Source organism: Varroa destructor, unplaced genomic scaffold (assembly GCF_002443255.2).
Source record: "Varroa destructor unplaced genomic scaffold, Vdes_3.0 BEIS01000001.1, whole genome shotgun sequence".
In the NCBI taxonomy this organism is placed as follows: domain Eukaryota; kingdom Metazoa; phylum Arthropoda; class Arachnida; order Mesostigmata; family Varroidae; genus Varroa; species Varroa destructor.
The window spans coordinates 39,793,428-39,819,262 of record NW_019211454.1 but is presented as its reverse complement, the minus strand read 5'-3'; the positions used below and the strand labels follow the sequence as shown (position 1 = coordinate 39,819,262).

General features: G+C 44.6%; 1 protein-coding gene across 14 annotated transcripts in view; it reads right to left on the bottom strand.

Moving 5' to 3' along the window:
• Positions 1 to 384: 384 nt before the first annotated feature.
• Positions 385 to 25,835, bottom strand: part of LOC111243559 (uncharacterized) — a 101,133-nt gene continuing 75,682 nt past the window's right edge. For 8 of the 14 annotated variants that reach the window (XM_022789339.2, XM_086985965.1, XM_022789340.2 and 5 more), the window contains 11 exons: positions 9,400 to 9,505; positions 7,374 to 7,485; positions 6,908 to 6,996; positions 5,647 to 5,900; positions 5,319 to 5,497; positions 4,881 to 4,961; positions 4,518 to 4,640; positions 4,172 to 4,291; positions 3,912 to 4,032; positions 3,346 to 3,694; positions 385 to 3,085 (listed from right to left, as the gene is read on the bottom strand). In XM_022789339.2, coding sequence (XP_022645074.1) covers positions 2,899 to 3,085; positions 3,346 to 3,694; positions 3,912 to 4,032; positions 4,172 to 4,291; positions 4,518 to 4,640; positions 4,881 to 4,961; positions 5,319 to 5,497; positions 5,647 to 5,900; positions 6,908 to 6,996; positions 7,374 to 7,485; positions 9,400 to 9,505 — 1,721 coding nt within the window. In that variant the 3' untranslated portion in view covers positions 385 to 2,898. Of the gene's footprint in view, positions 3,086 to 3,345; positions 3,695 to 3,911; positions 4,033 to 4,171; positions 4,292 to 4,517; positions 4,641 to 4,880; positions 4,962 to 5,318; positions 5,498 to 5,646; positions 5,901 to 6,907; positions 6,997 to 7,373; positions 7,486 to 9,399; positions 9,506 to 18,689; positions 25,831 to 25,835 lie in introns of those variants that run through there. The other 6 variants (XM_022789333.2, XM_022789334.2, XM_086985950.1 and 3 more) reach the window with 6 other exon arrangements.

Sequence of the window (25,835 nt, the reverse complement as noted above, 5' to 3'; positions counted from 1 at the left end):
TCTTTCTCATAACATAAACACATTTTGTCAACCCTACGGCATATTTTGTGCTTTTCCAGTTGTATAGGTCATTCTCTTGCCTCCGCATCACGTATGCTGCTTCGAATTCGGTGTTTCGGCCTAAAAATTAAACCTTCCACTTTAGGACTAATATAGTTTGACATAACCGATTTATTTTAGTCCTAAGTCTGCAACTGCTGCTATTGCTGGTGTATATCATTAAACTAGAGGCCAACTAATCGTTGTCCGTGCATATTTTCCGCCCTCGTTTTCCCCGTTCATAAGCACCGTGCTCCGTTCCCGACGACACGTTCTAACTTCGTTATTGCCTTTGTCCTCATATCCACCATTCTTATACTATAAATGGATATTACTATTACTATATTATTGTCTCCATTATTAATCTTTATTTTGGTTAGTTAGTATTATTATTCTCATCATTAGCAGAATAGACGAAGGCATTGCGCGTGTGTCTTTATCATATTCTTAGCAGGTTTTAAGCATCAATAAGTCATACGTCGCCTACTGTTTCATATTCGTACTTCACTAGTTTTTTCTTGCTTTTCATCAGGACCCGTTTTTCCCGCGGTGCTTCCGTCTTCGCGCTTAGCGAACTGTTCAATCCTGCCACAAAACAGTAACACCGAGGATGTGAACACCGCTTGCGATCCTTTTGAAGGCGGTAGTTTCAACTATCTGTTCTACTTCTCACAGCTTAGCGTTTCCTATCTATCACGCTAGCGGCATTGATCTCGCAGAAGTAACGTAACCTCAAATCCAACCAGGGACCGCACCTCGTCGTTCCCGAACCTTTTTCCGCCTTTCTTTCCATACATCTAACGGTCATTTCCTCTAATCGTTTCTCTTTTATGCGTACCCACGTCAATCGCGTTTCGTAAAAAAATACTTTAGCCATATTTCATCACCACCAGAATTACTCTTGTGGTCGTTATTCTCGTTAGTTGTACAGTATTTCTCGTTGATTCGCCCTGTCCTTCATTTGCATCTGCAATAGCTTCACCGTTGACTTTGCAACCTCAATTAACTCGTTTCATCGTACATAGATACAATTATAGAGTATACGCCGACATCGACGTCGTTCTTATAACTTCTGGCCGTTTCTTCTTCCGTTCTTCCATTCGACACCCTCATCCTGTACGTTTCCTTTGACCTTTACTCCCCTAGAGTGGGTCAGTTGGCTTGAACACTATTCCGTGCGAAGTCCGACAGGACTTCCCGCGTTCCGGCAATTAATCTATGTCCTTCATTGACTTTTTGTTTGTGTAACAAAGTGCTTTCCCAATTATATATATATATATATATATATGTATATATATATATATATATCATAAGTGAATAAGTATATATGTTTCTCTATAGCAGTACGTGAACCATTATTATATGTATATATATTATTTTCAACTCAATCAATTAACATTATGATACGGCATATAGAGTCTATTATTCTAGCAACATAAATTTAGGAAAGCAACATTATAGGTCGTTTTTCCTCAAAAATGTTTAGCATAGAATAATAATACTAATCAAACTGTGTGACGTGCACCCTTGAGTACTGCCCCATTGACCACCAGTTGGTTACTACGCTTCGTCGTATACCGTATTATATGTTAAACAGGCACAGCCTGTGCGTCTCAACAGTTTTTTAGCGAGCTTACGCCCTCATCTATATCTCGTTCTCATTCCTTTTTTTCCTTGTGTACATGACAAAACCATCTCTAGTTGACCAGCTGCGTTCAAAGTACATAGCGGGTGCTCCTTCTGCCGCGTTACTGAATGCCATATAATGCTCCCGTACATACAACGATAGTGTAGGTCGTTAACGTCTTCAAATTAGAACATTCAATTATCAGTACTTCGTCACATTTTCTTCTTTTTTTGTACCCGTCCTTCTAATATTTACCATTGCGTATATCGTTTGTAAATCTCTGCAGCTGTCTATGTATGAATACATCTCTGTGAGTAGAATATCTACTGTCTGTGTAGCTTTGCATTTTCACATGAAAAAACTCGAATTTATTTTTTTGAGGATAATCTATTTATGTCTATCAGGATGCAGTACTGTTTATGTATTATTATTTCTATTACTATTATCGTTAGCAGTAGTAATAATAATTCTTATAATTAGTAACGTATTTATTATCTTATACTATCATCATTCTATCTTAAGTGTCACTATATAACAAAGGTGGTATTGGTGAGGGCTAAGAGAAGAGCCCATTTATATATATATATATATGCTTGTTTGTTGTTTATATAAATATAGCTGTCGTAATATCTACACATCATATCCGTCCCATCATTCTATTTGCGTGCGTATTCACTCGCAGTCCAGCAACTGCAGAAATATATGATAGATATCATTTTAAGCTTGTCTCACCGGTTTATACAGCTGTTGCTTCGGCCGGGTTGCACTCTTCTTGCCCCTGTGTAGACAGTTCAATCGGCATTTGGGGGCCGCATGCTATTTTTTTTTATATTGGCGACATAGGACAGACTAGCACACAGACGCATAAAGTAGCAGTGCTTTTCAACGACTTAAATGTTAATCAATACGAAGTTCGCGCACTCAGCTAATGCTATGGATTAGGTATGAACGGAAAATTGCGGTGTATGATGGCCGCTTTACCGAAGTGCATCGACTTGATACAACAACTTGGCTTAGCTGCCTTACGCTCTGTTTTGTGACCAACCTTCTGCCATTCGATGAAGGCATAATGCTCGTGCGATAATGGTTAACCCTCAATAGTCGTCGTTGAAACTGAATTAGAATCGACTTGAATGGGTCCGGCACGGTGAAGTATCTATATAATACTTGACAGCGCTTCTTATGGCCATTTACTTTAGATATCTATGCTCTCGTTCGCACATATTGTGAAGCTACGATTTAGTGTCAACGGGGGTAATTATGTCAGCTCTATTTTCCGGCTGGGTTGACGTTGCCGTGGATACCCCTGCGACCGGAGCTAAGGCGGATTTGGCAGATAACAACTTCTGCGGCAGTTCTTCCTTTTCGCTAGCCTTTTCCGAATCATCGAGCTTCTCAGCCGACATATTACTTAACCTGCTAAGGAAAATCGAATTTTACATCTATATATATATATATATATATATATATATATATATATATATGAGCTATGCCTAATTGCTGGAGGTTAATGAAATTGTAAAATAAACGGGTGTCCATGATAATTCTGTCTATAGTGGGGTTCCTATTGTAGTTGGACCTTTGAACCACATGATAGTTTGACTGCCTACGTTTGCAGAGGGCTTCCAGAGAGCGTCTCGTGTTTAAACACTGTAACTGAACGTAGGCTGTAAACTTACTCATCCTGTTCGGCGGGATGCTCGAAGCATTCTTGAGGTGAATTAGGTCCCTCTGGTTGTTGCGATTCGATGATAGAGCCCTCCTGCGCAACGGAAATCTTTTCTTCGTTTTCCATGCTTTCCTCTGTAGCCTTCGGAGCATTCTGCCCTTCTTTGGCTTGATCGGGATCAGTCACGGTACACATGCTACCATTCGAATGTTTCAGCCGCTCTGTTTGAACAGCTCCTTCACCATGTGCGTTCGCTGTTGCCTCTAGTTCAGGTTCCTCGGCCAATGTGCCGTTTTCACGTTCCGATGACGTCGTCCGAGCGTATATGCCGTAACTACGTGAGGCGGGTCGTTCGATGTCTACCGTAAAAGGCAAATTTACGGAAGAAGATGTTAGCCGACGGTCTTAATTTCCATCGAGCACGAAACGGTAAAAACTATAGATGTAAAGTAATAGTAACAGTGATGATTTGCATCTATTCGTGGCTCCCGCCTTCATCTACTCAACCATTCTAGCAAATAGGTTATGAACGTTATACAATCGCAATGTTCACTAAAATGCATTGTTGAGTCTTACCGAGTGGCTTGAGAACGAGGAAAGTTAATATATCTGACAACGAGACAATACCAACAACATGTTCCTCATCATCGACAATTACGAGTCGATGCACTTCAGCACGAACAATTTTCCCCATCACCTATAATTTAAGCAACAAGCGAAAACGCGGACAAGCTTATTAATGATTCCGCAATTTAAATGGGTTAACTGCTCAATAGAGACAGGTAGTTTCTAGCAGGAAGGTATGAACCACATCTAAAGCTCAACAAAACCCGGACCTGGAGCAGGGAGTCGGTAGCTCGACATGTCATGACTCCTTCGAAGTACTGGTTTCGGAATTCAAGAGTAGCACCTACGCTTATATCCAAATTATTGTACGTTTTCTCCGCCGCAAGATTCTGCAATGATAAGATAGCGTACGCGAAAAAAGTTAGAAATGAAGAAACCATTAGTCCAATCAGAAGAATTCTTTCTTAGACTATCAGCACAGAATGTTGAGTGACACAGGGAAAGCAATGTTGGAAACGTTTTTTTTGCAGTTAGTGTATAGTTGCTAAGGCTGGTATTGTCATGTTCGTAAATCACAACTAGCTTTCGTAATAATTACAAGGGGCTAGTACTAACTATGACGTCAAATTTCGCATAGATGTCAACGACTTTTCCGTCTTCGTCGACTACTGGTAATGCAGACACTCGCCGTTCGATAAACGTCTTCAACGCATCGATCAACGGCGTCGTTGGATTACACTGTAACCAAAAAAAGCATGAGCAATCCATTCAAATTAATAACAGAGTGCATACAATATATAAATTGCAGTTCTCATTTGAGCGTAGCCCTTTGACTGTAGATGTGACAAGCAACTATTTACAGTTACAAACCTGCATCAACTGCAGAAGCTATTAGTCTGAATAATAACACTTCCTAATAGGACGCAAACTGTCATTTGGATATGGTTTTATTAAAACCTAGCGTTTGAAGACACTTACCGTTGCGATATTTTCGAAGGAGCCCACCTTAAGCTCTTGGATGCTCTGGTCGAGATACGATGCGTGTGGAAGATCATAAAACTGTAATACGAACAAATGTAGAATACGAGTGCACGCTCATAATGACCTAAAGTTAAAGGCTTTGTGCGCGCGTGTATTTAATTGAAAATGTGCAGGGAAATGTAACAACAACTAACTACTACTATTATGATTATGGTTTTGGAATGACTCGGAACGTGACATTTCAAGCAACACCTACCAAGACCTACAGAAGTTACAAGATCTCTCTAGCATGTCATTGTAATTGTTTTATCATATATCGAATGTTACAATTAGGCAGCGACCTGCCTGCCAATTATCTAGTAGCCATATTTTCTCCATGTACCGGATCCATGCACTGTAAAAAATGATGAGCCCATCCCAATTAGCAATACTCACGTAGAGAAATAGGAATCTTAAAATGCGTTTGTGCGTGAGCACATAGAGCACATTGCCTGTCTGTGGATCGATGACTGGCAATCGGTGCACGCGTTGCTGTATTAGGGCGGTGATGGCGTCACAAAGAGAGGCATCTGGCCCAATCGACACCAGAGGTCGCTGCATCTCGGTCAGAACAGCTACCACAAAGAATGTATATGAAGAGAGATTATTAGAATTTAGATACTCGGAAAGTATTTTTATTCAAGCCAAGATCAGCTTGACAATTGCCGTCTAAGAGCACACATAATGTAGTACACATAAAATCGATAAAAATAGTCACACTTACTTCGCCAGGTGTCAATTTTGTGTTCTTCCAGTTCGTCCATACGAACCGTGGGACTTCCGTGGTACTTCCGTAGAATATGAATGAAGTCGGTAATTGTTAGCATTCCGACAAAATCCTGTTGTGCTGAGTCCCACAGCGGGGCCGCGCGGACTCCATTTGAGACAAGCGCGAAAAACGCTTTCTTTACAAGTAGCTGGGTGTCAAACACTACAAGTTTCGCGGACAGTGGTATGAGATCGTAACAGTGGTAGTACCTGAAATTAGATGAGTATTTGAGCTTCCGAACATGTTTGGGTGGACTATCTGCCGTCTACGAGGCAGCACTTTGCTGAATTATCGCTTATAGCCAATAATAAACATAATAACAATAACAATATTTTAAGTGTCGATCGTCTGGTAGCAGTAAACTAGCTGCACGTGTGTCGTCTAGTTCATACGCATGCATTACCGCAGTACTGATTCTACTAGGCTATAATATTGACATCGATTAGAGTTTGCGAGAAATAGATAGTTCTGCAAAATCGGTTTGTTTATTTAAACAGTCTATAGCGAAGTGCAAGCTTACATTGGCCACTTTTCCTTGACCCGCGGTAAACCATCAACAGTGTTATGCTAAAAATCCATATGAATCAGCCGATAACATTCGATAATATTTTTGCCTGAATCAAATTATCTGGAGGCCAAGCGACGTTGGCCGTCGCTCGATCTGTGAAATGCGTGAACATCAAATGTAGTTCGGACAATATTGTTTTCAATGTTTGCACCATTACCGAATCATCATTCATGCCAAACCTGATAAAAAAAGGGGAAAAGACGCGAGCAGTTTCAATGCAGACCCCTGCTGCACGCTGTGGCTATAATGAAGTTTCGTGTGACCATGTTGCATTCGAGTGCCCTGCTTTGCAAGGCTACTTTCTGCACTTCTCTCGCGTCTTACATGAATTAAACCAAAAACGGATCGTTGTTTTTATATTCTAGCGTGCTCGTGTAGGGATTCAGGGCAAAGCGTGTACCAAATCTCCGCTCTTGACATTGCGGCAATAGGATTAAATCTAAGCTTCATACGAAAATTCTCACCATGATTCATCTTTGGATATCACTACATGACATAAAAACGCAAGGACATTGTATTTAAGAGATTTAAAGCATATTGCCAATTAATCCACCAGAGGCCTTAGGCGTGAGCCAACCTGGTCCCGTCTATGTCTAGACTTTCCTGTTGTAGTGTTTGTTGGTTAGCATCCACACCACGTTTTATTACCTGAAAAACTTGACGAACAACATGGTCTCATCGGCACCCAAATCCTCAATGTCGATCCTATCACATATGGACGATTCCGATGATGCCAGCTGAAGCGACAGCATTGCAATGCAAACTGTCAGTGGTAATCTCAAATAGTTTTAAATAATAGTAAAAAAAAAATCATTAATCTACCTTTGCTTACTATATGTACGATGTTCGGAGTCACGTGGCCGACTACTGCCATATAAGTCTGAAATTAGCTTGCTTACATGAATACGGCTTTGTGCTCCTGCGAGATCGAACGATGTGATTTGGTGAAAATTGTGATCATCTTTATCAGCAACCGTCTCGAAAAGCAACTATCGCATGTGCGTCTATTAATCAAAGGCCTCTTGTTCAGTTTTCTCTTTTGCCCTATTACATGTATTAATAAGTAGCGCATTTGTGTGAATGGGGCAAGCCGTGAGCCTATGTTACTACCTACCCCGAGAGCTTGTGCGGTAGCGCCCGCTGGATGCTGAAGCTGGTGACAGGTTGAACCTGGCAACGAGGCATAATGTCCCCCTCCTGACTGCTCAGAGTTATGCGAGTGTATCCTGTAATATTATTATACACGCGACGTCGGTTATCAAGACATCGGTTTCGATTCTTCGCTGAAACCTTAAGTGTCGATTTCTAGCTAAAACCTGCGATAGATTTATGTTAATCATTCACTAGAGATACGAATGCGACGTCTAAGTAGGGGGTGAATCCAGGCGATGTATTAAATATACGACATCTGTGTATTGTGGGTCACAAGGTAAAGCAAATAAAAAAAAACACCAACCAGGTACGTAGGGCATTCTTATTAAACAAAACATAACGAATATAATTCGTATTAGTAGAGTACACGCTTCTTCTAATGCTTGATTCACATGGTTACCTGGTCTTTGGTTGTATATAGAAGAGAACTGATATCGAGTTAGCACACAGGATCTCTAGTGCAGAGCGGAAACCCGAAAATTTTCAGATGAAGTTCGAAAAATGACTAGAACGTACAATACGTAGTCAGATTGATTCGTGCCAATATTGTGTCATGATAAGCTAGCAAATTATACTGCAATAGCTTACTACCAAATAGACATGCGATAATTAACGCATCGACTATAAAATGGGAACAATTTTTGTTTTTAGATAGTTTTAGACTAATTACACATTGTCAATGTTTCAACTACAGGGACGTTTGCGTGCGTTCTCGCCATAAGACTTTGTAACGTCTTACTCTAACGGTACTTTTTGATGTTATGTTTTTGACACGCGTCGTTCACGAATCTGAACTATGTTCAATGCTTTAATTATATCTGTCTGTCTTCTGTTATGCAGGCGTTTTATGAAATCATACACACGTTTCCATAGATTGATTAAAACAACCTTCCAATATTTCTGGGACAGTCTACTGGTAGCGGAAAACAGCTATCGACGAAGAGTTGCTTTTCGGCAGTAATGCAACCGTCATCACGATAATCCACTATCGGCATGCGTTCCGCTAAAGGCTCCACCCGAGCTCTATAGCGCCCTAAGATGAAAAGCGAATGCTTTATCTAAGTGAACACTCTGTGCCCTACAACGATTACTCGTTTGGTTCAGGTCAGATGAAAAGGAACTACTTATCTTTCTTCCTGAGACTAGGTTATGGCTCTGCTTCGATGAGTTGATGGCAAACTAATTGTGGCTGACAGATTGCAGAGCAGTCGAACATTTCGGCAGCAATCGCCGTCGATCTCGTGAGAATTTATCCATTTTCACTCTAAAGATGATACCTATTGCACAGAGAAGCATACCAGAAGGGTACCCACCCGTCTCCAGACTGGCATAGCCTCTTGATAAATCAGACATATGCTTTGACATAGCATCCAAACAGCCGTGCATTGCTCTTATATTGTTCTTTTGTTAGCTGCGAATAAAATGGCGCTGTCATAAAACCCGAGAATAAAGACGGGACGAACTCCAGGTCCCGTCGAACACGTATACTATTGGTCGAGGCAATTTTCGCCTCGCGCATGCGCGAGTCGAGGTAGCGTAATGTTAATGACGCATTCATCGACATTTTTCTTGGCTCATCAAACGTCTGTGAAATACTAAGGTACTTGAATACGCCATCAAGCTAATTTGGCAAGCATTTCGTTTTTTCTAACACATATCCTGAGTCGTTATCCGTATCGAGAAAACTGGGCTGTTCGAAATTAGTCATTTGATGCTATAAGCAAAGACGCCATCTGTACATGTAGGAGATACATGGCATTAGCGCCGGCTGAACATCACTGATTTATCAACGGCCTGGCCAACAAAAATCTGTTTTCCGGCACGCTAATAACCCGTATTCGTGGCTCACAACAGTTGCGAACGAATGTAGCCATGCTCTCTCGCTTTCATTTGATTTTGTTCTCCTTCTTCGTACTTACCTTCCTTGTTTTTTCAGTTTACGCAGGGTGCACCGAACGTTGTTCTGTGTCGATTGAAATACAACTAACCTGTGAATAAGGGCAGTGTGCAACACGTGATGTCCTTCCGTGCCTCCGTGGACACCGCCACTGCGCCGTCTGTCCGGGTCGACAGAATGCCGCCTAATGAGAGAACCTGAAAATAACAAACCGCAATAACGCGGCAACAGGAAAGCAAGCGTAAATAAACAACGCGTCAGAAATAGGCCTTGTCCTATAAAGTAAGCTAATGACAATTTCAATAGTTCGTCGACATTTTTCAGCGAAATATCAATCAGGAGTTTATCTCACTATAGTACCGAAAGGAGAAAATATACGGGTACATCACACATACAAGTATGCTAATATATACTTGAACTAGTCTACTAGTCGTTTTTACGTTTATTTACGTCGTTGGAAACATAATAATTTAGGGAAATATGATAATAGTTGATAGATAATACTACAAATAATCATTAGCTGGAATGTTGACCAGTGTTGGGCGTCGACAGCCACGGCAGGTACTGTTTAAACGATATGTTTCGCAATTCTCGATCTTAATGTACCTGCTAAACATCATGTACATAAGCAAACAGTGTGATTCATATTTTGGACCTTTTGTTTTTTCATTCGTCTATGGAATGGCTGCCTTACGTGTGACCCTTCTCATGCCCAATCATACAAGAAAAGCTATACTCAAATGAGGAGTACTAGGCCAAACAATACGATCTATCTGAAATGTGTAAAAACATCGGCATCCGTCGCAGAGACAAATAATCTAAACCATTATAGTACACTACTTTATATTTAAGGTTATATGCAAAGAGATATTTGAGGTGGTTGCGACTAAATTTAATTGAACTTTGTAAATGAGGTTATATGACCTCAATCCAGCTGTTTTGGACTTCGTGTTTTGAATAAACACCGATGATTCAATCCATCGACAACTAGCAGATTAACGCCTATCACCACCCATTATGTATGAATGAACGAGAATCAAGTTCACTCACGTGCTTCACCAGAACTAGCAACGGCCGTGAGGTCTATTTTAGGAACGTAATCAGGCCATCAGTGTTATATGTCGCTGGCCAGACAAACTGACCATGCTGTTCATAGAACTTTGACGCGAAGGGTCTTTCGTTTCATTAATGTGGTTTAATAATAACATAGAAAAAGTCTAATGCTAACTCAGCTGAACGACGCTCAACGAAGAAAGTGTTTTTCGAACGAAGCTTTCTTAAATGCTTGGAAATGGCACATCCTTCGATCTGCTTATTTCCTTCATTATTCATTGAAAAGATACTTTGTTTCATCCACGTGCTTCTAACGAATATGTAGCACTCTATGGTAATGTTCAGCTCAACAAGAGTACGCCTTTCGAATGGCCGATTTTTGAGCCAATACGGCACCCTTCTGAAGCTATGCCTTCGAAAAAATTCTCCATTCAACTTCGTTGCGCGTTTCTAAGGTAGGTCTGATAGTATTCAGGTTATCCAAGCAAGGCAGAACCGATGCTGTCGCAATGTCATTGCAAGCACTCTTCTTCAGCAATCCGGTCTCCTTCGAACCCTACGCCGGATGTCGTTAACGGACTGATGGCTTCCAGTGTTCACCTTTAAAATTTCCGGATTAAACTTACGGTCATAACTACTTGTCAGCTAGATGCAGAAACAATTCACGATACATATCACTATGAATATAAATGATTTATCTATAAGCGTTGACAGGACTAGAGCAAACGAGGCAAGTTAAACGTTCCATATATTATATTGAGCTATTACGATGCCTATGGCGGAAATGTACGTGACATTAATTAACTGTTCATAAGTTCTTGTTTGAAACGAAATTGACATGATTGTGATGCAATTTTGATGCTAGCTAACATGGCGAACAAATGAAATTGGCAGGCGGGGTATGAAAATTTAAAAAAATGCGGAAGTGTTTTTTACGCAGATCTAGCTCTTTCCACTTTAATATGATCAATAAAATAGTAACAGGGTCTAGCTGATAGATAACAACAAGAAGGTCGTAACATATCAGCTGACGCCAGCGACCACTGCCAGTTAATCAACATGATATAACATTTCGGCGTCTCAGAAGATTCTTACCTCTCAACATTGAGGTAATTGACATATTGCCTGAACATTTAATTATGCCCGCTCGAATTCGTCGGCCAACGCAACGATGTGACATGTGCAGGCCGGTATTCGAGTCCGTATAAATGGATAGTTCCCTTACATTGCTGTATTTATAGTAAAGGTATGTTGACTAAAGTTAACAGATAGGAAGATGCGGGAAATGCGAGTGACTATCTGTTCTCACGAAGTGTCGATACGTAGTATATGCAATCATACGTGATAGAGTTAGTATATATATATATATATATATATATATATATATATATATATATAAGCTTTAAAAAGGAAAGACGTTTCTGAGTTTGGCGTCTTTTCTCCATCGTGAAATCTTCAGATGTTATAGACAACATCGTCGTTAGCTGCACCGTAAACCTTAACCAGGTAATGGTAAGACCATGTCATTTTTGTGAATCTATTTTTTTGCAGACAATACATTTGCAAGCGAAAAAAAAATCACATTATTTCCATGAATATTGCTTAGTTTCGCAAAAAAACCTTGGAAGTGTTCTGTTTGAATGGTGTTACCATGACAAATTATCAGAAAGTACCAATTTTCAGGGAAAAGCCTGTCACACAAACGAAATTCGCTTACGTCATCGAGTACTAAACGATCTTTCCCTTTCAACTGTATACTTCTTGCCTTTCTATGAGCGACTCATATAGCTCTCGTATTGTTTGTTTATACTCTATTGCCATATGATCTTTGTTGTACAAGTATTGACGCCCGTTCGTACACATAACACACACAAATGACTGGTTACAAATGACTCCGAAGCATCGAGTATAAGCTGTTCTAGCGGATTATTTCTCTGTCGTTCTACCCCATTTGCTGTACCAACTGGAGTGTTATGTCTCGATCTGTCGTCTGCGCGGATCTCGTTACTTTGGAAGATGTTTATGAAAATCTATATTTCGTCGTGTTTTACTTGCTCGGATGAACCGGACAACAACATTAAGCTTGTTAGCCAGTTCATTCAAGTCACCTAATACTCGATACCGGTATGAAACGAACCTGAACTCTTGTGCTTTCGGTGCGTACACCTTTGTACTAGGTTTGACAATAGGTTCTTATATGACCTATTACGGAATATGCAATAGAGGCAGCGTTCGGCGCAGCGCTAAACTCGTAATGAATCGTAGGACAATCCGCGCCCGGCTACAACAATCCGTAGCCAACGATGACGGGCTCAAGCACCCGTATTGCAAATTGACATTTCCAAATCCTCCAATCTCGAGACGTATCAAATGCGCGCATTTTGCAGAACCGATAATAGATACGCTGTTCCTCTAGTCCAGCTCCCGATCGACTCAGGCGAGGCAACGGTGGTCAGGAGCAAACGCCGGGTGACAAAACTTTGCACCATGACTCGCACCAACCGCGACTATATTTTGCAGAAACATTTTGGCTTCTCATAAAGAGGAAAGCATTATCACTGGCGAGATGCGATTAACTAACGATTAATGAAGTCGACTTGGCAAATGTTTTCCTCAGAGAAAACACTCAACGAAACAGGTCACCACAAAAGCATCAATTACAAATATATTTGTTACAAATGATAATATTACATACTACCGATTCGACATCTAGCGTGATACTCAATGACTATTGCTGAATTTCGGATAATGGGCAACGTTATAGCAGCAATGGTAGCGTACAGGTATAGGCCGATATGTCAGTCATTCCAGTGAACCGGCGTGAGTCGCTGTACCGGCTACAAACCATATTCCTTTCATCAGCATTAAGTCACTCAATGGTAGATTACAGATCTTGTCTAATATAGGCGCCGGACTGACATTGACCGTACTGGCAGCGGCGGCAACGTCATTAAACATGATTACGACAGGAAACCGACCGACTTCAAGGTCGTGCACTCCCGCACAGATGTCTTAATGAGTTCAGCATTACTGAAGGATAGACTCTGCCAACCCCTTTAAGGTCATGGCATCATACAGGACCGCCAGGACTGTTGCCTATTTGTGTCATATGTGTGGCGGTCTGCATTTCAGTGTCAATGTGTATACGTATGTTCATACTTTGTCGGTCGATGGGAGGGTACCGGCCTGTTCGTGAGGTATACTTCAATCAGCGCAGAGTATCAACTTCGGGACACTGAAACAACCACTGCGGCAGCAGTACTCGCGGCTCAGGCGGCGGCGCCAAGGTGGGCTTCGATCGCTTAGGAGGGACGCAAGCTGAATCTCCGAGAACAGCCCGACTATATTGAATCTGGGCTCCTGTCAACTGTGGCTACTATGTATGATGTGATGATATTGTAAGACTGTTCTGTGGGGCAGGTACACACACACACACCATATAGACAAATAGGCGACATCAAACTGCTTGCGTTCACGTTCCTACCTATGCAGTGTGCACTCCAATTAGAAGTTTTCTTACCTGCTCTTACTGCAAGTCTCGATTCCTTTTTTGAAAGAACGACAGAAACTATCTGGCCTAGCCGTTCGATCCGTACGAACAGCGCAATCAGAAAGCGGTCTCGAAATCATCTCATGATCTCCAACGTGATTAAAGAGATTTTCGATCTGTGTCTGTGAAAAAAGGCCGAGTCGATTTTGGGTCGAATAAATACGGGTATTGTATAGGCATGCGATAGATCATACAGCATATTCATACGACGTACGATTTACCCATTTCGATGGATAGTGATAATGCAATACTCGACCGTAATCATAACAGCTGGCAGTAATATCCGACAAGAACTAATCGTACTTGTAACGGTTACAAAGAATATAGTCGCATTGGTATTCAGATGTCGAGCATAGGTTTGACTAGCCAGCACAATGCCAATGGCGTCGAGTTGACTTTACAGATTAGTTGAGCTCACGTAAAGCCTTCGTCAAAGGCTGGTGCTCCGCTTGCTTGCTGCCACTATGGGTGTTGCCCAACCACGAGGCTGGCACCAGTTTGTCTGCGAAGTGCGTGAATAATGAAAAGATACACTTGCGTGCATCTCCCTGTTGCGGACGTACCCCGACCCACCATTGCTGGCGTCGTTGTTTGGGGATCAAACTTTTAGTTTTTTACTTGTTGTCCCATTCGTATACGTGGGTCTAAGTCTTGCCTCGTTCTGTATTTATTAGTGTGAAGACCTACACCGCGTTTATGTACACGGCATGGAAAATCGGCCGGTTAACTGTTGAACAGATCAGAATAAAGTTTCCCTATCTAGTTAGAATCGTGTGACGTTCTCTGTTCGGCGATCTTGTCCAAAATGGTGATGCTCGCATTGGATGCGGTTCAAGTCTCTGCAGCGGCTGATAAGTTCGAGAGGCCTATCGGGAACCGACATCAACGATTGCCAACATCGATGCTCATGTATGCGACACTACTTACCATGACCGGTCAGGACGTAGGTGGCCAGGCATGAAGAGAAAAAAGCAAAATTGCTAGGCTATCAAGCTGACCTAACGTGGACGGCCGGCCAGGAACGCTGGCTCTCAGGATATCCCCATGCGATGTACGTTGTTAAGTACGGGCTGACGACTGAGATCAGAACTGCGACGCCGGCGGCTGATCAGCTGGCCACGCGCGGCAACAACAGCCGTTGCAGCAGTACCAGGTAGGGGAAACGCCGTCAGCTGTTGGCAACGCTAGCCACTGCTGTCGACTGTGTCATTCTATTTGGCGTTCAGTCTTGACGACGTTAGCTGTCACCGCTACATAGATAGATAGCGCCACTTAGAAAATAAATCGAGGATTTTATACGTTTTGTGGCTTTAAGCGCAGTAGTTCTCCCATCGGGTACAGAGCATTTGGAACCAATTAGGACAATCTGAATGGACTGTTCATTGTAGCGGACATAGTTCCACCTGCTGCATTCTGGCACTAGCAGCAAATAATTTTTCCTAGAACAAAACTAAACAGACATAAGGGCCTGAGTTTCTTTGTGTTGGCGAAACACGCTTTGTTCTTCAATACAATGTTCTTCAATTCAATGTTCTTGCAATATCTTCGCTGAAGACTGAGATTAATAAACCTCTTTATTTACCCGAATTAAAGTTATATATAAAGTATTCCCAGTTTACGGCTGCTCTATGGAATCTGAGAAGGATCTATATGAGAAGTGGTGGAACATTTACAAAAGGGATTAGATGAAAAGAGCTAGAAAAATTTCCAAGACAGTTCAAAACGCCATTTCGGATATTCCCGAAGTATTAATGCAAGAATTTGTTCTTATTACTGAATGTTGATAATATTATTAGTATTATTATGTTTTAGAAGAGCGCATCTATCATCGCTAATTGGATCGTCCAGATAAGTCCTACAAATTAGTACTTCTTTCTGCGCCTTTTGCGTTTTGTTTGAGCGTTGTATTCCTATAGCTTCTGAATTATAATGAAACCAAATTTGGAATTCGCTATATTTTTTTTGGTTTGTCAAATTTGAGCGGAACGTTAAAGAGTCTGCATGTGCTAATATTGCTCTACTTACAATTAAGTGAGCAGTAATAATTTTAAAGTTATTATTTTTTCTAGGATTTTCTGGGAATGACTTGTGAGCGGTTTAGGTCCTTAATAGAAAGTACAAAGGTCGGGCAAATGTTGAGTAAGCTAGTTTGTAAGAGACATTCCTGCCGACGCATGCGTAACATTTCGTTCAAATATCTGTGTTCACTTAAATACTGCTATACTACTTTGTACTAAGGTTATCGTCAGGACGCTAAAAGGTATTATTATTATTGTTATTATTAGAGAATGCAGACGCTGAGGCGGACTCGTCTTTTGCCGGTAGGCTTCAACGAGTCATCGGTAAGTGGTGGTCATGTGCCTGCATTTCCTGCCGGGTAGCTCGCTTGAGACTGCGGGGAGCTTACGCTTGAACAAACGAACTGTTCGCAGCATTACTGCACTCTATCATTACGTCTAGAAGTAACACAGACGTTCGGGTGAGCTGGCTTTTGACCCGACCGTAGCAGATCGGACCTGACTTGCCATAAGATACTCGACTGGCGTCAGTAGCTGTACTATTAGTAGACATCATACACTGACTTCATACTACACTAGCTAGTACTACAGTCAACTACAAAGCTGCTGTTTCTGTGGCCACAGTCACCAACGTATTCGCTTCTGTTTGTAGAACTGACTTGCCATTAAACACACACACATAAAACTGACAAGACAACTGTGATCTTTCGTTTGCAACGAACACACAACGCGAGAACTTTGACATTTCTTTTTTATGAGAGTTCGCTGCCTGTTGCGTTATCCACTTGCGTGCGTTCATATCTTAGATATGTAGAAGTAGAGAAGTCTCAGTTCTATTAACTTAGGGCAAAGTGCCTGTAGTAGCCGTCCTTCTCAGCTGGCTCAATGTCAGAACCGAACCGCACAAGCCAAGTATGCTGAAGATCGTATAATTTGCAGTTGCTTCAACGACTCATAGGATCTATTCTATTATATACTTATAAAATATGTCGCTGCTCTTGGAATAAAGCGAATTCATCCATGACGAGGCGTACCTTGACGGTTCGGGTCGGCTTTCTTCTTGTCTGTACATAAGCAAGATAGGTTCGGGTTGTGTCTATTGAAAAATCATCTATGTGCGCGGCGATATCCAACGGTTATTCAGCGGATTCTCAAAGAAAAAGATCTCAAGAAAGATAAAAATACGTCTCATGCTTAAATTTTTGTTTGGTGTCGTTTAATGAGCCATGTCACCAGCTAACTGAAAAAAATACAGAACAAACGAGCTCAATCCGTAAAATCAAATTTTCTCTTGGCACAATGGAGTTTCTTCTGTACTATATATGTGCAAGTTGCGACTGGTAAACGCCTGCTTCAGGCTCATAATGTCTGCGCTATTGGTTTAAAGGGTAAGCAGGCGTTTCGGGAGCGAAACGAAAGTGAACATAGACATCGCCATCTGTCTGAGTCAAGTGAACCGCAGACGGCGCGTCATGTGAAGAGAAGCTAAATGGGGCAATATGATCGTTGCCGCTAGTGGCATTCACAGTGTCGTCTGGTTCGTTGAAACACATACTATCCACTAGGACCACTGGCACTGTCCGCCCTAAGACACTGTTCACCACATCCCACAGATAGTAATCCTGGCAGGTAACGGAGCTCTCTTCTCCTATCGCACAGCAGTGCGAGTCTACGAGTCGGCAATGGAACGAGTACAAACGGCACTACAGCCAACGGCCAGCTATACAAAGCCGTTGCAAATCGCACACGTTCTGATCGGCCGAATGGCTCCTTTGGTTAATATTGCCTGCTGCTCATTGCTCCATCACTGCATCATTGCTGCGCGGGTCTAAGCGTTCACGCGACGCTGTCAACTCGATCGGGCTCGTCTTGCCTGCTCGCTATTCGATGACTAGCGCTAGTGAAACAAGCTGGGTCGCAACCCTATCGAAACGAGCGCGCACTGACAAGCTTGGGTTGGCAGTTTCCCTGATCGCATACTAACATTAAACAACAACAATAACTATTACAGTAGTGCCACAAACGAACAGCCATACGAGCGACTACAGTCGACTTCTATGGTCATTTGTCTGTGAGTAAAGAAGAAAAAAAACTCAACAAAATTTACGGATTTAGGGTGTGATCTATAATATGCAATGTTGTTCTATCGCTGTCTATGGACAGTAAACATTTGCTTGCATATCTAATTTTAGCCAGAAGCTAATCCTTAATTAAAACTACTCGGGTTGAGAAAAATGATAACGAAAATAGTAAATGCTAGGCATTTCGCTGTAACTATTCGCTCTAACGCCACAGAGAGCGCTGCAGCAACGAAGCGGATAGGTTCGCAATGCAAAGGTGCGCAAAAAACGGCCTACGAACACCATTATTGGCGGCACGATATATTTCTTTACACTTTATAACACTATTAGCCTTTAGTTGCAGCTATTTCATAAGATATTCAGGATGTGATCGGCAGAGAATACGAAATTTTCCGAGCAAAGTTTCGAAGGTGTCAAAACTTTGCCAGAAAACCTGTGATCGTTTGGCGTTACCTATGACCGTTTCCGAGCTTTGCAGCTGTCACTCGAGTTTACCTCTAGCTCGTTTTTCATTTACGCACAATCCGATTGCTGCCGTTGGCAGCTCTCACACAGCCTTTGGGAGCAGCTAGGGTGTTCCCTGTCACGCAAATTCATTACATTCTGTTTCGTTCCCTTAAATGATCGTTTTCCCTTTTCGCTCAGCCTCTACTAAACAATTAGCGATTTCTCTACTCACCGTAATTCTGAGAATTTGGCGGAGGCGGCGGCAGTGGCGGCGCAGACGGATTATTCATAGGGGTAGTCGAAGAGTGGGGATTCGTCTGTTGTGGCAGGTTCGCTGTGTTGCGGCGTTTCAGCTGAAATCGGCCAAGACCGCGCGTCAAATAGCCCGCGGCGCCTCCTCCCGTACTCCCGCTGCTGCCACTAGCTCCGCCACTTGGGCTAGCACTATTAGGCGCTCCGGATCGGCCGGGCGAGCGTGGCGGCAGTGTAGCTGGGTTTTGTCCTCCTCCTTGGTTCCAGTTGATCGAGAAAATCGAACGGTGTTGCGCAGCTGACGCTGCAGCTGTGCCAAGCGGCGGCAGCGACACAGTATAATCGGCCGCTGGCCGAGCCGGTGGCGAACGTAAGCCCATCCCTAATCCCAAGCGTTCCCGGCTAAAGAACGACGTCGGCGTCGTCTCACCGTCGCTGAGCGCTGCGCCCGGCGATTTTGATTTGCGTCCCCGCTCCTTATCCTTCTCCCGTTCCTTGTCACGAAGCTCCTTGCGCTCGCGTCTTTCTGCCTTGGCGGCGGCTTTCTCCGCGGCTCGCAGCTCTTTTTCGGCGGCTTTGAGTGCGGCTCGTTGAGCCTTTTCTTCGGATCGGCTGAGCGTCTGAGATTGACCAGGTCCGCCAAAAGCACTACCTGGCGGAATACATCCCTGCTGTTGTTGCTGTGTGGACAACGACTGTTGATGGCCATCGTCGAAGCGATCCCGGTCCCGCCCCCCGTCACGGTCCTTGTCGCGGGCGGACTTGTTGAAGGCCGACGACAGGCGGCCGAACGCAGTGGCGGGACTCGACGTCCAGCTACTACCGCCTTCCCTGCGACCAAGTGAACCCGACAGACTTCGGTAGCCGGATAGGCTGTGCGCTCGCCCGCGCTCCTTTGCGGATCCGCCGCGAAGTTCTCCAAGGACATCATCTGTCTCGTGCAATCGGTCTTCGGCTGAGCCTTGGGTCAAGGGACTCAGAGGTCGCCCTTCGGCTGTTCGCGAATCTTCAGCCATCGTCGCCACGATATCGCTAGCAGTGGCACCGCTATTATTGCTTCTGCTAGCGCTGTTGTTCAAACACGGAAATAACGTAAGCGACTTCGTTGTCTGGTGACTCGGCGCTTCGCTCGTCGCTTTTCGGCTGTTACTTCTATGGTCGTTAGTATTATTAGAATTCGTATCAGCGTCACCTTTAATAGTATTAGATTCCTTAAATTTGACCTTCGGATCGGGACGCTGCTCGATCGACGACGATGATAATGACGACTTGTCTTTGCCTAGGGCGTCGGTTGCCAACTCTATGTTTGTTGTTGCTGTTTCTGTCGTGCCGATTGCTGCAACACCCGACAGTGGGGGTACCGCACGACTATCAATCAGCGGTTGACGACCGAGTTTCGTGCGATCCCCAATTCGTAATTCGGGGTCATTCGTTAATAATTCGGGCTCGTCGGCAAGGTCAAGCGGATCAGGAGGCAAGGTATTATTTTTTTTTTTCAGTGAGCTGCGGGCCTTGGCGACACGTTCCGAGGGACCCTGGAAGCGCATGTTCTCGAATAGACTTATTGGACGAGCCGGTTCCGAACTCTAACTCGGCGCCTGCTGATTGAAAGCTGGACACGAGTCGCTTATGCTGGAATAACGCACGCGGTTGAGCGCTTCTGCTGTTTTCAATGACCGCTTCTATGAACGTCAACTCACGATTGCTGTTTGCTACTATTGCTGCTACTGTTGTTGTTGCTGCTGCTGCTGCTGCTGCTGCTGCTGCTGTTGTTGTTGCTGTTTCCTGATGGTGAACGCTTGGGAGGCTGCAAGTGTCGCTTTTGTAGTTGTTAATACTGTCTCGGTTTCTGTGAAGGATCGCTGGGGCCTTTGATATGCCTTGGAGACCAGGACGGTAAGCTGCTGATTTAGCGTTGATTTTAAACAGTGCTATCCGCGTCGTCAACTCTCAGACAAGATGCTCACTCACTGCATTTAAACTCATAATTAACACAGTGTTGCTACTTCGGCACCGAGACGACAGGGGTGTCAAAGGATTGTTGGTGTATGAACACTCGTTCTCTCCGCCTCAGCTTTTGCTTCAGCTACGACGTACAATGGAAACGCGTTTCGCGATTGTACTCATTCTTCTAACACAACACCAACACAAACACGAAGTTCATTCCTTGTTTAATTACTATTTGTATTTACGCACAGCTCCTATACTTGTCTTCTACAGTATCGCACTGGTACCTCGATATATCTATAACAACTGTTTGATTGTACAAGTCGGTAGACTTAGTATATCCGTTCGATCGGCACATAATTCATTGCATCGAGAATCACTATCTAATACACTAGCTATCATTACAACGGTTCAATGTCACAGGAATATGTTACAATTAGTGCGAATCAACAACTGACTGCTCGGCTACGACCATGTTTAAGCGGATTGTTTTGCTTTGACCTAGCTTTTCTTTGTTGTCACCCGTTGATGATACGTAACGTAACATTCGACAAATAACCAAGTTCGTCGTCAAAAAATCGCGCCAGCAGCCCAGTGACTCTGTACGGGCAGCGTACAAGGTCGTCACACTTTTATCTGTCCCAGTCCCAGGCAAACGCACACTCACACACATACACACATTTAAACTCTCACATTAAATCCCCAAAACCCATAGACAGGGCAGCAAAGACTTGAAGGCCATAGACTGAACCACGTCTAGCACGAACTCACATGTGCACGTCTCCTCACAAGCGCTGCGCGTTGGCTGGCATTCTTCTGCGATGGTTAAAGCCGGAGCTCGATCTCTCCAGCATTGGTATCCGTTCGGCGGCTATACGGCTGTTATGACCCCTGTGTGTTGACTCTGACAGTGATGGCGCGGTCCAGTAGCCACCATGCGATGACTTCAATACACGTGGTTTGATAGAAGCAAACAAATCGCGCCAGACATAAAGAGGAGAGAAGAACTAATAACAAAAACAAAGAGGTAGGCAGAGATCGGCGAACAATGTCGCCGCATAACGATGACAAACGAAACAGTGCTTTCCCCTGCCAGCACGTAGGATTATCGGGGACACCAAACAAGCTAACTCTCCTTTTCTGGGGTTGTTGGAGCCAAGGACGAAGGTACTGATTGCTGCTACTGTTGTCGTTGTTCTAATAGAAATAGCAGTCCCAGCGGCGGGGTGAGGCCGTACGCTCGAATGCTGTCGTCGCTGCTGCTGATGCTGCTTTTAACGCGATTGGTGATGATTTCAAGATTAGGCACTTGGTACAAGACTATCGTGCCTGTTGCAATGTCGTAGCGGTGGTGATTTGGATAGCAGATGTTCGCGGTGGCTGTCTATTGTTTGCTATGATTATTGTTATCAGTGATAGATGATAGGAACATTGGGATGGCTAAGAGTGCCTTATAGTTTACTGTGTTCCCTATACTCCAGCGACGAAGTAACTTCTTCCTCCCGCTTTGCCGGCTACGTACATTTCCAGCCCGTTGACATCTGTTGGATATACACAAACGATGGCGAATTACACGGAGTTTTCCATTAGATAGTTTGCTACTTCGGTGCTAATTTAATGTTGCCCCTGGAGGTGACACGTCTATATAACTGTCGTGACGTCTGTTTGCCTTCAAGCGCAGGGACATCTAACAGTGCACCTGTCATCAGTAAAACTGTTATCACTCATTATTATTATTCACTATCAGCAAAGATTAGCCACAACGACATCAGCCGGAGCAGGTCAGCTGTTGCTGTTACGATGAGCCTTCACAAGTAACATTAGCCCAGTAGCACTAACGCCGCTGATGGGGTACAGGACAACACACGTTGTTCGCCGCAAATATACGCACAACAACACATAGACAGATCCACGGTCCAAGCTGGTAATGTTGACGGAAGCGGCCGGGGCGATCGTATGAGCCTCTGACGCCTGGCGTAACTCGGCTCTAGGTTGCGCTGTGCACCACCAATGATTAATACTTCCGCCGCCGCCGCCGCCGCCGCCGCCGCCGCTGTTGCGCAGTCAGTCGACGTACTGCGCTCGTCGAAAAAGACTGGGACACCACGGCACCGAAATGACCGCTACGACCACCAGGGTGTCGATAATGGTGCTGGCAACGGCGCTGCCAACAGCAACATCGACAACTTCCGCGGCATGGAGATAGATAGATATCAAGAGTTAGGAACGACGGCAGCAGCCGTAAGCAGATGCCGATAACTACAATAGCAGTAGCAACAGATGAAGGGCGATTGTACTGTCCCGCTGTTGACGATGAACCAGACCGTAGCTTGTTTGTTCTATGCCCGCGTTCTGTGGGACCGCTGGTGCTGCCGCGGCCAGTGTCTCCGCTCAGTTCGCTGGTCCGTTCGAACGTTGCATTCGTCACTACCACTTGCTTTTGCTGCTGTTATTACTGCAGCTCGAGGGCCCGCGCGTTACTGTTGCTGCTGGCGATTCCTCTGCAGGCTCTCCCGGCCGTAGGCGCACGTCGTGCTACCTCAGTCGTTGTTCTACACAGCACCGCGCTGTGTGCACACAACAGAGACAGTCGTCGTCGTCGTCGTCATCAGCACAACATCGCGGAGTTCCAGGCGGCAGACAACAGCGCAACCGTCACTCTGTCAGCCGGCGGCCAGTAATAGTCACTGGTGAGCCAGCGGGTACCTGGCGGTGAGTGGAGTGGAAAAAAGGGTGAGCGTGCAGCCAGCACGGCTGGCGACTGCAGGCGACACAAGACCAATACAAAATAGGGGCAGCAGCAGCAGCAGCAGCAGCAGCGGCAACACGGTGGCTGCAATGGCTGCTGCTGCTGCTGCTGTGGCGACGACGCCTTGCGCGCCAGAGAGACACACAGACGGACGGCCGGCCGGCCAAACAGACGATGAGCGACAGAGCTCGGTACGACTAACGTGCTAGACACAATGTTACGGTGAGTGTCCAGTCGCTGATCGCTACTATTCGTCGTAATGATGATGCAGCAGTACCGAGTAGATTCTTCGGATGCTCTTTTTTGTTGTTATTGGCACCCTGCCTATGCCCTTCCCCTGAGCAGCAATCAGTTTAACCACTAAGAAAGACGATAAAATGGTGTCTGTCAACGCCCAGAGAGTCCAGGCGATTGGTCGGTATTGTTGCTCGGGGAAAGTGACAATAACGATGATGACGACGACAATCGAACGTCGAATCGGCTTTCCACAGAAACTCCACCGCCGCTGCCGCTGCCGCACGAGTTTCACCGTTCGTTTGCGCTGCTGCTATTCTAATTAACGTACCGTACAGCAGCAGCAGCAGCAGCAGCAGCAAACGGCGGGCCGCGCTCGGAGACACAGCATCACACCATTACCAGAATGGGCTGGCCTCGTCCGACTCAGCTGAATCGTTCCGCTCTACCTGAGTGGGATCTACTCCAAGCATCCCAACAGTGGCAGACCGTACAACGGTGGTCGATCTACCGATAGTCAAATGGATGCTGAACAACAATTCAATCAGTTCACCGTCGGTCGACCGACCGACCGACCGACCGACCGATTACGAGGATTATCGAATAATCACTGTTTTCTGCGGCGTTTATCGCCGTTCACTTCTTGCCCTTTTTTAAGGACAGAGAGTGCGCATAACGATGCACTTCTAATGCTGCTGCTCTACCAAATAACTCGACCGCTTCTGCATAAACCATTGTACGGATTTCATCGTGATGGCCAATTATGTTTTCGACATGCGCACACCAACTTCTCACCAGCATAACTGTTAATCGCTCAGCTATTGCGTGGCCTATATTACAATAGCAGGTTTACAAGTGTCGTCGTTCTGTAGCGCTTAGTAACATTGAGGCTCGATAGAGTGGGATCATTAGTTGCTGAGGCGTCAAGCAGTAACCGCAAACCTCTTCCAAACTATGAAGGTTTCAGATGATGCACCACTTGTTCGCACGTCACTTTCTGCCCGTTCTGTGTTCTTTCCACTTTTTTTTTTGTGTACGTGCTTCCCTTTCTTGTCTTTTCCTCTTTTCAGGAATGTATTTGTTCCAATAAAGGCTTCCACAACCTTCAGAACATCACAGCAACAATGACGATCTCGGCGGCCGCAAACTGTCGCCGCGAAGCGATTGGAATAGGTCAAGGAAGCGTCTGACTTAAGACACACATGCACACACACACACACAAACACCCACACACAGACACATGCATATACACAGCCGACCAGGGGGATGCAGGGAGTCGGTCGAGCAGTAGAATCACCTGATACGTGACCGCAAATCACTTTTTCTAATCGCAACAAACATTGCTCACAGGGCGACCCCCGACAAAATTAAGAGCCTTGAAAATATATCGCTGGCTTAGAGTAAACGCGTGCACTTCCGGCGCTCTGTTCCACCGATACATGTATGATCCGCCTATGCTGTTTCTTCTTAGAGACGCCGTCACCTGTGAGTCCAATTGAACGAGTGAGCTCCACAATGTTTCCTGTTTCCCTAATAGCCGAGTGCAAACACTGCATCGTTTTTCACTTTCTGCCTCATTGGGAATCGGCGTCAGCGCCGCTTCCGAAGTAGATTACGCTATCTGCGGCTGTCGTCATTGACGCCTCCGGTGGCACGTACACCCTGACTGCTCGTAACAACGATAAACAAATGAACGAACGGACGGACAGATGTTGCCAGCCAATGCCTCCGAGTCTCGTTTTTGTCTCTTCAGCTAGCGGACCTATTTCGGCGAACAGCAACGACCCCTCAGTTGCAACGTCGCACACATCTTGCCGGCAAACGACGCCGTGCTTCTGAAGAAACGTTAGGGAGCTCCCACTACAGGACGGGTCTCGAGGTCAAACACCAAAACCTTCTTTAAGGTAATTCAAACGAATAACGATCAATCGGCTAGATTTTTTATCTTGACAAACTGTCTGTTTGTTTTGTTCTGTCTTGTTCGGTTGCCTGTGTATCTTCACGTATATTGCTGTATCCCTTCGATAATAGCTAACTAACAACAATCTCGCTAGCCTGGAATGCAGCTGCTGCGGGGGCTCGACACCATGGCTACGCGTTGAGGGGTCGCTCGGGGGACGACGTCGACCAAGCAACAATAACAAAAACGCATGCTGTGCGACTTATTGCGATTGCTCCTGATCAGGGCAAACAACA